Source organism: Haliaeetus leucocephalus, unplaced genomic scaffold, assembly GCF_000737465.1.
Source record: "Haliaeetus leucocephalus isolate CR32 unplaced genomic scaffold, Haliaeetus_leucocephalus-4.0 Scaffold148, whole genome shotgun sequence".
Lineage (NCBI taxonomy): Eukaryota > Metazoa > Chordata > Aves > Accipitriformes > Accipitridae > Haliaeetus > Haliaeetus leucocephalus.
In genome coordinates, this window is record NW_010972584.1 from 2,039,693 (window position 1) to 2,053,010 (window position 13,318).

General features: G+C 38.6%; 1 protein-coding gene across 1 annotated transcript in view; it reads left to right on the top strand.

Moving 5' to 3' along the window:
* The window catches only part of LOC104828150 (transmembrane protein 110-like), a 35,506-nt gene that overhangs the window by 4,068 nt on the left and 18,120 nt on the right, over nt 1-13,318 (top strand). Inside the window, exon 3 of the mRNA XM_010561635.1 lies at nt 12,357-12,405. Coding sequence (XP_010559937.1) covers nt 12,357-12,405 — 49 coding nt within the window. The remainder of the gene's footprint in view (nt 1-12,356; nt 12,406-13,318) is intronic.

Below are 13,318 nucleotides of genomic sequence, written 5' to 3' on the forward strand. Positions count from 1 at the left end.
CCCGGGGCAGGACCCTTTTCAGGACCCTGGACAGCTCCGCCGCTCCTGCCGGCGGCGGCCCTCCCGCCTCCAGCCTGCCCTGCCCCTCCCGGGGAGCCTGCCCTGGGGTCCGGGGCTGGGTTTTATTCGGGTGCTGCTCGGGTCAAGTAAGTAATAGTCTTACTTGGCGGCCAGGCTGCGGGTTCGGCTGGCTGTCTGGCTGACGTGAAGGGGTGATGCAATCCCCTCCCGCCTGGCTGGAGGCCGAGGAGGAAGCAGGATGGGGTGATGGTAGTAGGAAGGAGGCGTTTTATCCTCTTGCTCCTTCGGGCCCAATCCATGGTAACTAGTAATGATCAGTATCTGACTGGGGCATAGCAGCTATTATTCTGCAGGTTAAGTGTCTGCTTGTGGCTGCAGGGCCCGGAAAAGCCCTGTGAGGTCACTTTGGTCATGGCCAAGTAAATTATGCCTTACAATGATCAAGTGTTTTGCTGTCCCCGGATGGTGAGGTATCGCTTGCATCTGTGTTGCATGGCTGCTTCTTGTTTGTTTTAAATAAATCATCAGTCCTTTCAGAGTCTCTCTGACATCCTTATCTGTCTTTGAGACAAGAATGAGAGATGTGCTACGAGCTGTAGCAGAAAAAAAAATGCAACCACATGGGTAAATTAGCTAAGTAAATTGCTTTCTTTTACCGTGCTAATGTTGTAGTACTCTTTAATATATGAAATACCTAGTTGGGATAAATCCTGTCCCTTGCGAGCTCTCCACAAAAACGCAAATCTTGCTGATAAAGTTCATGTTGTACAAAAGCAAGTTATAATAGTGTTGTGAACTGCTCAGCTGACCTTTTTTAAAGTGACTTTGAAATTAATTTAGGAATAACAATTTTGAAATTGTTTACTATTTTGAAAACAGAAGACCAATCTTGTTTTGTAGCATAGTTAGGTATGTGTCTTTGCATTTACTGACAATAGGAAAAACATGTTACCATAATGTTTAGTCCTGCTTAAACTACATTTCCTTCCATAATTGAAACTGCTTGCAAGATGTCTGATTCTTTGCTGGTTATAGATTGTAATAGCGCTTTATTGGGTGGCTTAATGTCCTGATCGTGTCAGGTCATCAATGTTTTAGCATCACTAAATGCAGCAACTATTCTTGAAATACCATGCCAGTAAAAGTTAAGGGGGGAAAAAAAAAAAGGTATCAATTTAGAGAAATAATCTGTAATCTGTAAGTAAGTTGCACTTTTCATTAACAGTTGTCTGATGCCCTTCTTTGTCTTGTTGGCTCAGAACATATTACATTTTCTTATTACTCAGCTGATTGCTGGATACAATTGTACTCCAGATAATAAGATTGTTCTAAGTATAATTACGCATGTCATTCACATTATGAAATGTTTAGGAAAAAGGATAAGTTATGTTGACATTTGTAAACTATTAAAATGATAAATTATCCAGAGACTCTGAAGCTGTGTTTAATTAGAACCAACTTCTGGACTCTTAGCTAGACTGTTGTTTAACTGTAAACTGCATAATGAATGTGTTCTTGACTAGTGTTTTATAATTAAATTTGTAAGGAGCTGATTTGTACAAATACACACTGCGCCTTTTTGCATTCTGCAGTGATATTAATTTCATGGTTAATGAAGTTTACATTCTTAAACTGGTATTTAACAAGGTCTTATCTGTGTGGATTTTGTTGATGAAATGGAAAATCAGGTCTGCTTTCTCATGCCTGCTGGTAGGAAATGCTTCTCGTTCTCAGAGATTTCTGGATCACAGCAAAATGTATTCCCTGCGAAACTTAAATCTCGCTGTCAGACTGAATGTAAGCTTGGAGCTTGCATGAGACTGCCTTTGCAGGTCATGTGGTACAGGGATGAGGTTTTAGGGTTTAATTAGGAATAATTAAACTTATTCACACTGTTGCTGAAGGTACTGAAGACCTGTTTTTCTACCACTGACCCCGAATCACACATTTTATATGTATTCATTGTCATAACCTCGTACATATGTTGTCATATGTAATGAATGTTGAGGGTGAAAATGTGCTAAAATGGATTCACAGTTCAAATTCCTCATAGCTTGCATTCATGGTTCAGATTCATAGCTGCAGGTGTGAGTTAGTTCACAGGCGTGCTAAGCTAGCATAGGGAAAAGTCATCCCAGGGAAGATACTAAACTTGTTTTTTTCTATTGTTCCTAATGGTTTTTTCTCTAGATATTGCTTTTTTTTTTTTTTAAATCAAATGTTTTTGTAATTTGAAATGTTTTGACTTTGGTCATCCTAACTTCTGTCACATTTTTGGCTATCCCAGATTCTAAGACCAATCATTCCTTCTCTTGTGGTGATTAATATGTGTTGGCTCACTTGAGAGGAGAGGAACACAGTTTTATGTTTCCTTGTTTCGTCTTATTGATGGGCATTAAATAGAGCTTAGGAGGACTTGGGAAGCAGCTGGCCTGTAAGCTGCAAGGTGCTCAGGACATGAAGGTGTGTGACAAGGAGTTCATTTGTATACTGCTTCTGTTTGAGAGGTCTCTCCATTGCTGTGCTCCACTGACACCGTTGAAAGAGGTGAACCAATGGAAGTAACTAGAAACTGTTGCTGAGAAGTCAACTACAGAGAGGGATTCCTGAATTTTTAAGAGTTTCAAATGTAACAGTCAGTTTTATAGGACTGACATCAGTTTGGTAACGGGTAAAACTTACGAAATCATTGTCCTGGGCTTGAATGCTCAGAACTTGGCCAAATACTGTTTTACAGGGTTCATCTTACCAATTTTGGACAGGCTAGCCGGTCACCTTGAATGAGTACTTACAGAAACAACCTTTGCCTGCTTTTTGTTTTTCCACTCTAGTTATTTTTTTTCCATTTGTCAAAAATACAGAATTTTTTTTTTTTTCCCCATGGAACAAAAAATACTTTAAAATTGCAAAAAAACTATTGACAACTAACAACATATATCCTCTAGCTCTAATAATTTTTTAAGATGATATGCTCTAAAATTTTAATTCCTTTTTAGAATAATTGCTCTTACTTCTTTCTTGTGCTGAAAAAGCTACTATGCAACATTTTTCAGCATACCTTTCTTGTTTTGAGGCTGATGGTGTGACTAGCAGTGTATGTTGGTTTATATGCATAGGGTTTTAATGCTTTCTTTGCAAGGTAATTGTGATGTTAGAAGATAAAATAGTCTAAGAAACTTTAAAATTAAATGGGGGGGAGGGACCTCACCCTCCTCCATCTGATCTTAAAAACTTAAGCTTTCTTATGGCAGTATGTTTTTAGTGCTGGCCTTAGGTTTTGGTGTTTTGAAGCTTTTGTGAAGCTTACACAAATGTTAAGAGGTATGAAGCTTTGTCGTTAAAAAGAATGCTCATGCACATGGAAATTATTACGTGTTTTCATCTTGATTTCAGAAATTTAATTTATGCGGTGAATACCTAGTTGTTAGATACGTTATATCAAAGAAAGTCTGCATAATTGGCTGCTGACTCTCCTTTCATGATATTTGATCATGTGTAAAGAGAATGTATGAAAGTAGGTTGTGTATCTCTTGTTCTTTTTAAAACAGTTGGTGTTATGCGAAATGTGTCTTGCTTGCAATTCAGTGCTTCGATAGATTCAGCAGCCTAGGAAGAATAAATCTGGTAAGCAAAGCTATTTAGAATTTAAATGGACTCTAAACATATAGTGTACATCTACCTTTGGCCTCCTTGATTTAATATATTTGCTATTTATCATTTTCTACAAATGGAAACACAGTTTTCCTTCTACATTCTTTTTGTGTATATCTGAACTTATATTTCGGGTTTGCTTTCTGCTTTTAAAACTGCTAAGTTACTGGCTTAATTAATATTTTAATGAATGATGAGTGAGTTTGTAGCTGTGCTTTGGCAGTTCTGTCAGTTCCCAAGAGCTGGTTTAAAAGAACCGGCTTGAATGACTTAAAGTTCATTGATATCTGTTGTCATACTAATAACGTTAGGAAAGCTTCATGTATTATTGAGTGATCTTGTGAATGCTGTACGTGAAAATGGTGTTGTGAATCGTAAATTGCTGCTTAGTGCACATTAATATGGATTGATTCTGTTTGTTTTGTACTAAATAATTCATGTTTCCCAAATGGTTCTTGTTTTTAATAGCAAAAAAAAAAAAATACACTTGAACACAGCAGACTGTGTTTTTCAGCTTTCACTAGGTGTATAAGAATGGTATGCCTGTTCTCTAGCAACCTACCTTTTTATTTTTGGGTAGTTGTGTAATAACAGCTGGTTCAGAGTATAAATGTGTTTCAGGAGGGCTGTGTATTAAACTTCTAAAGCCAATGTTACAGTCACTTTTAGTACTGGAAGCTTAGATTTGCTTTGCTTTAACTATCTCGTACCTGTTGAGGAAACAGAGTAGCATATGCTTCTGTCTCTGAAAGTGCTGGGAAACTGTGATTTATTGTGATCTTTCAAGTAGAGCACACCTTGACCAAACAGTGCTACATATGTTAAATGCAGAGATAACAAATGCCTAAGCTATTTGTGCTGTTTACTTTAGAGTTCTTAGAGCAGTTAATTGCAACCCTTTATTTTTAGTATTGCTCTAGCATTGGCATACCTTTCAGGAAGTAAAGGGCTGAATACTTCTGTTTACATAGTGCATATTACATGCACTTTCTGACTGCTCTAAAGTGCTGGTCTCTCTGGGGAGATAGCAGATAGGTTAGCAATTGAGAGTGAGAACTTGTGTCTAATTCTTTGTCTGCTAAGTTAGTTTAGCTATTTTAAAAGTAAGCTTTACCTTTTTAAAAAAAAAAAGGAAAAAAGCTCAATTGCAATGGCTATTGATGAGGTATGTCTGGGCTGCACGCTCTACCAAGACACATTTGTTTCCTTTATTGACACCCAAGTTAATGCGTCTGTCAGAACCACACTATCATGTGCTACCAGGATACATGAGATCAGCCTTTGTGAAATTGTCTTAGACTGAATTATATGCAACAGGTAATATGACTTATTTGTGTCTCCCCCAGCCATCTTCACAAGCTAAGCATTTGGAAATTTTTTTTTTAGCTTGAAAAAGTATACGTGTTAAGAACAAAAAGCTCACCAACCTCAAGTAATGCATTTGGCAGCCCTTCCTGAAGAAGCAACATGGTCTGTTCTATTCCAAAGCTCAGGTAGCAGTATTCTTTTTTTTTTTTTCTTTTTTTTTTCCCCTGATAATGATTTGTCCTCTCCTCCCCTGCACTGTGAAGGGGAACTTCACTTTGTGATAGCCATTCCCTTATCTATCACAAAACCTTTGTAGGGACAAAGTTTACAGGTAGGTTTTTAGCTGGGTGTGGAAGCAGGTAGGAAGTAAATTTTTTACAGAGGTAACTTCCAGTAACTCTAATTCTCCACTGTTTATCCAGCAAGCACTGCTGCCCATTTGATAAATTGTGTGAAATCCAGTGTTGGCGCATCATTTTCCATCATCTTATGTCATCTGTGTTGAGACAAAAGAGCCCTGGTCGTGAGATAGCTGGGTTTGGCTGATGCTCGGCACTAGCTTATTTAACTTTGCAGCAAAACAAAGCCGCTTGTTCTCTGCTCTAACAAGATTGCCAGTCAGACCCATTTAACTATTGCAAAGTTTTTGCTGCCTAAAAACTGTAGCCACAACGTTATTCTAACTGCTGCCATTGGAACGAAGAGACTGGGGCAAGATCGGCAGTTTTGCGGATGCCGCGTGGCTGTCCAGACATTGAATCATTAGTCTTACAATGTCCCTGAATAACTAACTAGCTGGGTCATTAAACTTTATTGTGTCCAGCATTTCTATAAAGTTTCTCCCTGGGTGACTGTCTTTAATGGACAAGTTCTTAATTACCCACATATCTCTACAGAACCAGTGAGGCCAAGGATGCAGTGGAATTAAGAAAAGAGGTTGGGTACTTGTATGGCTAATAGTGTTTTCTGTCTTACAGAAGTTTTAAAAATCCTTTTTGAAGGGGAGCAAAGCTGGTGAGCTCATGCACTTCATAGTATGTCAGTCCTTAACATGGACTAGAACAAAATTTTCCTCTGAGTTATTCCATAACTTTCTTCATCATGAAGAAACTATGGTTCCTGGTATCTTTCACCAGTACAGCTATATCACTGGATGTAGCTGGACATCAGTTGCTCTAGTCCAGTATAATTTCTGCTTTAGTATAATTGGTGTCCAAGAGTGTCTAGGTCATTAAGCAAAAATATAATGAAGAATTTGGGGGTTCTTATGTAGGGGGATAAGCAGCAGGCTTTCAGGGTATCCTGTATTTGAGCATCTCAGTTGTAGTTAATGGGGCATAGGAAGAAAAGGAAGAATTGCAGTAGGGCAAAAATTTAGTTACTAGAACCATAGTACATTTTCTTTTTTGTGTGGAGAAATGAGCAGCAAGCCAGAAACACTGGTTCTTTTGGTCTTTTTTGCAATCACATTTATTACCTCTCTTTAAACACACACACATCCCATGTTCCTATTTTTTTTTTAAACTATGAATATAGGGAGATGCTGAGCTCGTAAGTGTTGCAAAAGCTTTTGGCAATCAAGTGATATGTTGTTTACACACTTGTATACCTTTTTGTAAGGCATTGGTTTAGCCTGTTCTCATCAGGCATGTTGTTTCTTGCAAAGCTGATTTTAAAAAGAAAAATTCTATTTGGGGGAAATCTGTAATTTATTACTCCCTCTTTGCTGCTACCAAGAAAATAATGGGGGAGGATAAAGTGAAACTGCAAGACAAGCCTCTTAAAAGCTTTGCTTTAGTGGGAAAGGGAGCTGAGTTCAAACGTATGAAAAAGATCACGGGTAACATAAAATTCGCCAATAGTTGTCATTCCATGGTGGTGTGAATTTTCAGGAATTATTAGCGTGCATGTGGTTACTCATAGCAAACGTGGTTCCCACAGTTATGGGAGAAGTATTGATACTAAAAAGCAGAACAGTGTTTTTGGTAGTCTTCCTAAATAGAATTTTTAAAAATTGAAATCTGGCCTGCATACAAGTTTCTTACAAGGTTAGAAATTGCAGGATCAAATCTATGATGCATATGTTCTTCTGATAACCAAATGTTCTGAAAATTTTTCAGTTGTCCGAGAGTAGCTACATGAAATTCTGCATCCAGTTCTGAGTTTGGGTGCTAATGCTTGGTTTAACTCTTCAGTTGTAACTCCATACGTAGTGAGCAAAACAGCACGCTACTGGAAACTTTAATACTTGTCTTAAATGTTGGAAATTATGTGAATTAATATCAAAGTAACCCTGCAGATCACAACAGTCTTGTACTATGAAGGCTATGTTGGAGGACCTGTCTGGTTGCAACACATTATTCAGGAAGCCCAGCAAAGCCAATCTGCTGGAGGAGATTCAACGCTCCCGTGATACAACACTGTATGGAAGCTCAAACTGCAGCAGATTTCTCACTGTTACATTCTGTGCATACATATATATACGTGTGTGTGTGTGTGTGTATGGTTTTTAGTTAGCCATACTTTGGTCCTTCGGTAACTGGCTCAAATCTTGGAGCTTTTAAGCGTCATATCACAGAAAGATGATCTTTAGACTTACAGACCAATTTTTGTTGGAAGGGACCCCAAATGTCCCCTGTTCCCACCTCCTGCTCAGAGCAGAGCCAGCCTACATCTCCTTGCTTGGAGCATCATCCAGGTGAATTTTTGAGGTCTATGAGACTGAAGTCACTGCACCCTCTCTGAGCAACTTGTTGCAGACTTTAATTGCTCTTGTTGGAAATTTTTCACTTCTATCATGCTAGAATTTCCCTGGCTGCAACTTGTGGCTATTTCCTCATGCCTGTTGCCTGCGCACCTGTGAGAAGGGTCTGAGTCTGTCCTTGCCGAAACTGTCCACACATGTGAGCAGGTTTGCATGTGTCCTGTGCAAATGTGTTCTTATCCTCGCTAACCTTTCCTCCTTTTGGTTTTCTTCTTCTGTTTGGCTAGCTCAGCTGTTGCTTTGCTGAGGTCTGATGACAGAAGCGTGTAGGAGGTTTATGAAACAAAATGTTTTGTCATATGCTTTGTCTTTGACCTATTTTTGAAAAAGTTTTGAGAAGCACATATACAGGTGAAATTCCCAATTCTCTCCACAGAAGAGCAGTGTTACTGTAGTACAGCTGCAGAAAACATCTAACATGTTGAATATTCTTTAGGTTATTTTCCTTTTTTTGGAATTTAAAATTAATGAGCTAGAGAAATCTTCTTAGATTTTTACTGGGATCAGAAAGATGCTTACTGTGAACTGCCAGAACGTGTGTCTAAGAAATGCAATAATATATGAGATGTAGAAACATTTCAAACATTTGAGTTGGGCCAGTTTTGTGCTGCTACAAGAGCAGCCATCTGGAAACTTGGAGTTCTTAAATGCATGTTGAAGTTACTTCACATCAGCAAAATATTTCCCATGGGACTTTTTGAGGAGGTAAGGGAGGGATAGGAGGAAAGACTGAATTCCAAATACAGCTTCAAGTGTTGCTTTTCATATTGATACTTTGGAGAGGTTTTACTTTAGTTCTGATCTCTGTTCTTATATATAGCCTTTATTCTTCCCTATGAGTCTTCAGTTTTCTGGAATACTGATGGCAAAACTCCTGTGTTAAAGTAATTGTTAGAAACCTTTCCACAGTACTGTGGCATTAATTATTCCTAGAATTTCAATGAAACGGGAAGATAATTTAATGAACTTGAATTTTGCATTAGCGATATTCTGCCTTGTATGCTTATCTATTATCTGTCCATCTGGCAGCTCACATGCTTGTTGGCAGAAGTGCTTTTATTTCCTTTCCTGAAAAATTCTGGCATTGAATGTGTAAACAAGCAGCACTTCCTTCTTCATTTATAATTCAGCATGAAATTCTGAACATTATTAGTTAATTAATATTAAATATGGTAAATTCTTGCTAGTGCGAGTATAACGCTGCGAATTGGAGCATATGGCGTGGTACCACCTCCTCACAGTGAGAAGCTGGCAGATTGAGATCCATCTGTCAGCTGACACACGCACCAGTGCACGTCTCCGAGTTTACGGTGAGGCAACGCAGACTGCCAAGAGAAACCGTGAGTGGGGCTGAGAGCATCTACAATCATGACATATTCTGAGGGAGGGCAAATGGAAGAATTGCTTTCCCCGCCCCAATTTGATAGATGCTTAAAAAATTTACAGAGTCTTTATTTGAAAAGACGTGCTGCCTTTTGGTTTCAAAATTAATTTATTAATAGCAAACTTGCTATGGACCCTGAGCTTACCAGTGTGGTTATCTACAGCCTGTTGGTTTTTTGCTCAATTTAGCTACTGGGAAGGCCCCAGCTGTCTACAGCCATACAGAAAACATGCTCCCTTGCTGCGGGAGAAGTTAAATTACTCTCTACTTGGACCAGTCTGATGTGATAGTATATTGTGCTGGGCAGGCAGCGTAACCTGGATGTTGCATCAGGGGTATGTAGGAGAATACCTGGCAATATCTGCATATGATGTTCACAGACCTAGAGCTGCAGGAAACTAGGCTGAGAAAAAAACCCACTGTTTCATATGGATCTACTGGGCTTTCAAGTGTACAGGTACATATTCATCAGGTAGCAACTCCTAACGCATTTAAAAAGATTGTCTCATTTAATTTGCGGGGGTAGAAGTTTGTGGTGTGATCATCCATTTAATACATTCCCGAAAGACATCTGTAGAGGCTTTCGAAGTTAACTCTCCTGCTTAATGTTAACTCAAATGAAATATTATCTTTTTAGAATTGCCCAGAGAAACACAGACCTTCTGAAGTCTTTTTCTCAGTATGGATAAAATTTGAAATGGTGTTAGCTGAATTGGTTTTATATATGCTCTTCCAAAACAAATTCTTAGTGAATACTTTAGAGAAAGAAATGAATCCACAGGCTTATACAACTTCTTCGTTAGTAACAATAGACAAGAGCCTAAGTTTGGAATTCCTACCCCCTGCCCCGCCAAAGTATGCAAATCTTACCAGTTTAATTTTTATTTTGTCTCCAGAAAAGCATCTTGCACAAACTCGACAGTAAGTTGAAACTTCTGTTTCTTGCATTTATTTTGTGCTGCTTTGTGGCTTCCTGTTCTTGTGCAAAAGTGATACTAATTAAAGTAATCCATAGTGTGACTGGAGAGGACTTGTCATAAACAGCAAACTGGTTAACTTAGCTGAGTGTTGCTCATTTTTATCAGAAGTTTTATATTTATTGCATGCTGTTCACAGAGAAAACTGCTGGCAAATATTGCTATTACAACTTTATCTTTGGTGTAAATGTACAGTCTTCCTCTTGTCACTTTTTAATTTCTAATGGTCGTATTATATGGAGGTTAAACACAGCTTCTCTCTCTGCTGTCAGCAGCAGTGACAGACAGTAAAATCAGAAGTTGTTAGCTTGGTGCTCCCTGCAAATGCTGCCCCTCCACCTTGGAGGTGCTATTTATTTATTTAAGGCATTCAAGTAATTATATTAATGCTGTATTGTATGAGGATGATTGGCTTTGGGGAAGTTTGCCTTGCTTGTGAAAAAGTTGTGATTGGTTCATAAACCAAACGTGTTTTAAGGGCTTGTAAGCTAGGTAAGCATAATTTATATCTATCGCATCCTATTTGAAACTTAAATTCATTGCTAATACCTGGAGAAGCAGGTTAAAATACCTGTTGATGTTTTGCCTGACCTATACCTGGTATGGTTTGTGCCTTTTAAGACAGAATCTCTGCAAGTTGTAGAGGAGGAGGGGAATTGGTGCTTAATTTTTTTAATTTTTTTTTTTTAAGAGATAACTTCTGAAATAAGAGCCTAAATAATTATTTTTCAAGACTTAGGTTAAAGCAGCTGGTGAGTGACACTGAACCTTGGACAGAAGAAGGAAGTAAAACCCATATATAAAACCCATCCTTAGTGGAAAGGTTTTCCACTACCCTGTTATCTTTGGTCCATCTTTGGGATATAGAAGGAATTAGTATCTTGCAGCTTTAACAGAAGATAAACCTGTGTTATGGCATTAGGGCAGATCCAGCAGAGGCGAGGCTGCCACAGCTCCCTGCCCCAGGTCTGACCCGTGGCAGGGCTGAGCGTGTGTTCCCAGTAGGGAAAAAGGTTTTCTTGCCCAGAAAGAGTTAGAAATGGAATTTCCTAAGAAGATATGACAGACTGCAGATCAGACAGTACAAGCGTATGGACCAGCCACTGTTTATGTATGAGTGACTGTTTTTATCCCCTTATCCCTCTATTTCCCCCCACTCCATGAGTCATCTAGATCCTTCCCTTTCCCAGCCTTTGGTTCCTCCCCTAAACAACCCATAGAACGTCTTGTGCAATCCAAAAACACTCTTCCCTTGCAGCCCATTTCTGTCCGGTACCCTGACGTGCTGACCGCCTCCCTCGCAAAGGTGCTCTGGAGCGGGCTCCCCAGGATGGGGGTCACCCCTGGCTGTGGGGCTGAGGCTCTTCTGGGGCAGCCGTCCCTTCCTCTGAGTCTGGAATTTGTGTTCCCCCATCTGCCTTTGGGCTTCTGCTCCTCTGGGCTTGTGGGGATGGACCTGGGATGGGCTGATGGCTCCTGGGATGGACCTGGGAGTAGCTGGGCAGGGTGCGAAAGGAGCTTTCTATCAGATAGAAATAATTTGTATTATAAACTGTATCAAGATTAAAATAGTCAAATTAATCTTTTTTTTTTTTTTTTTAGCTTTTATATAGTTGGCAGTAATTTTAATACTGGATTTCTTTGAGGTTTTAATACGTTAACAAGTATCAACCTTTTTGCAAAGGGATTATCTGCCTAAAAAATCTGTCCTGCTTTCCTTTTGCAATTCAGTTTGCTCACAAAAGTCTTACTTGTCATCCATAAAATAAATATACTTTGTCAGAGAATATATTTGTCCTGCTACTAATTCACTTGATTTATTTCTGATATTATAGATTGCCCCTATATTATAAGAATACTTTCCAATTTGATTTTTGGTCTCCAGTGAGCAAAAGAAACGGCTTTTCCTAATACCTGCTTTCCTATCAGAAATTAAATTTTCTGGATGGGCAGTCATAAAAGCTCAAGCCAATGAAATGGTGGTTGGTAATAGATTATTTTTTCATGTGAGGTGTGTTGGCAGTCAGACGATGGATCCGTAGGAACTTGAGGGTGTCGGAAGGGAGCCAGTTTCTTTAAAAATGTGTCCTTAAGAGACTGATAAAGTGAAATGCAGTTATGTAAGATCTAATTTATCAAAGAATGTAACGTTTCTGCAGGATGATTTGCTTTCACTTTTCTATATTTTTGTTGCTTTGGGAGTTGCTGATTGTCTTCGCTTTTTTTTCCTCCCCTCCCCCCCCCTTCTTAGTAAAACGCTTCAGAGAACCAAAGCATGAAAGACGTCCCTGGAGGATATGGTATGTTTCTGCATGCTTTATTCTTAAATTTTTTGTTTCTTGTGTGTTTTAGAAATTGAAGGATTGGTTGTTTGCATATGATGATTAAAAAAAGTTATGACAACAAATTGTTGACTGACAGTGAGGAACAAAAGAAGTTAGCAAAATACATGAGTCAATGAAAAGTTATCTTCTGTGTGTTTCCATGCTGGTTCTTTCTTACTGAACACCTCCAGAAATCTCTGCAAAGATGTGCATCTAGACATAAAGCTTCAAGTTGTGCTTCTTCCTGAGGATGGAAACTTACAGTTGCCTTAAGATGTATTGAACATCTACAAACTTACATAAGCTTACAAGAAGCTCTCAGCTGGGCTTAAACAAAATTCCATGTCCTGTAGCTATCTTACTGCATATAAGATAGAAAATAATATGGTAAAAGATGTATTCTTTTATGGCTTATGTATTTACAAGGTATAAAAATATATTTGTTTTTATTACTTTTAAAAAGTAGTTGGATTGTAGCAATGCCAAGGTAACCTGTACTAGTTTTGAGACTGGTGTAAATCTTAAGCTGCCATTCCAGTTGTTGAAGACTTCAGTGGTTTAAATTAATCTCATACAATGCTGCTTTTCAAAACTAGTCCTGATCTTTATTTTATTGAAAAAATAAATACAAAATCTTTGTACAATACAAAATCAGTCTACCCCAGCCTGAAATTCTGAGAAGTGTGGTGATAGCCCTTAATTTTTAAGCAAAGAATCTTGTTCTGGGACTTGAGTATTGTTATTTATAGTATGGTGTACTGATCAGATAAGTAACTCACTGGCTTCCTGCTTCATCTCCGATACTGCTTTCTATGCCATGCAATGAATGCAAGAGAATGAAGTTTAAAACAAAGTTGTCAGGGAGGGGAGATGAATTCGGGCCTAAAAT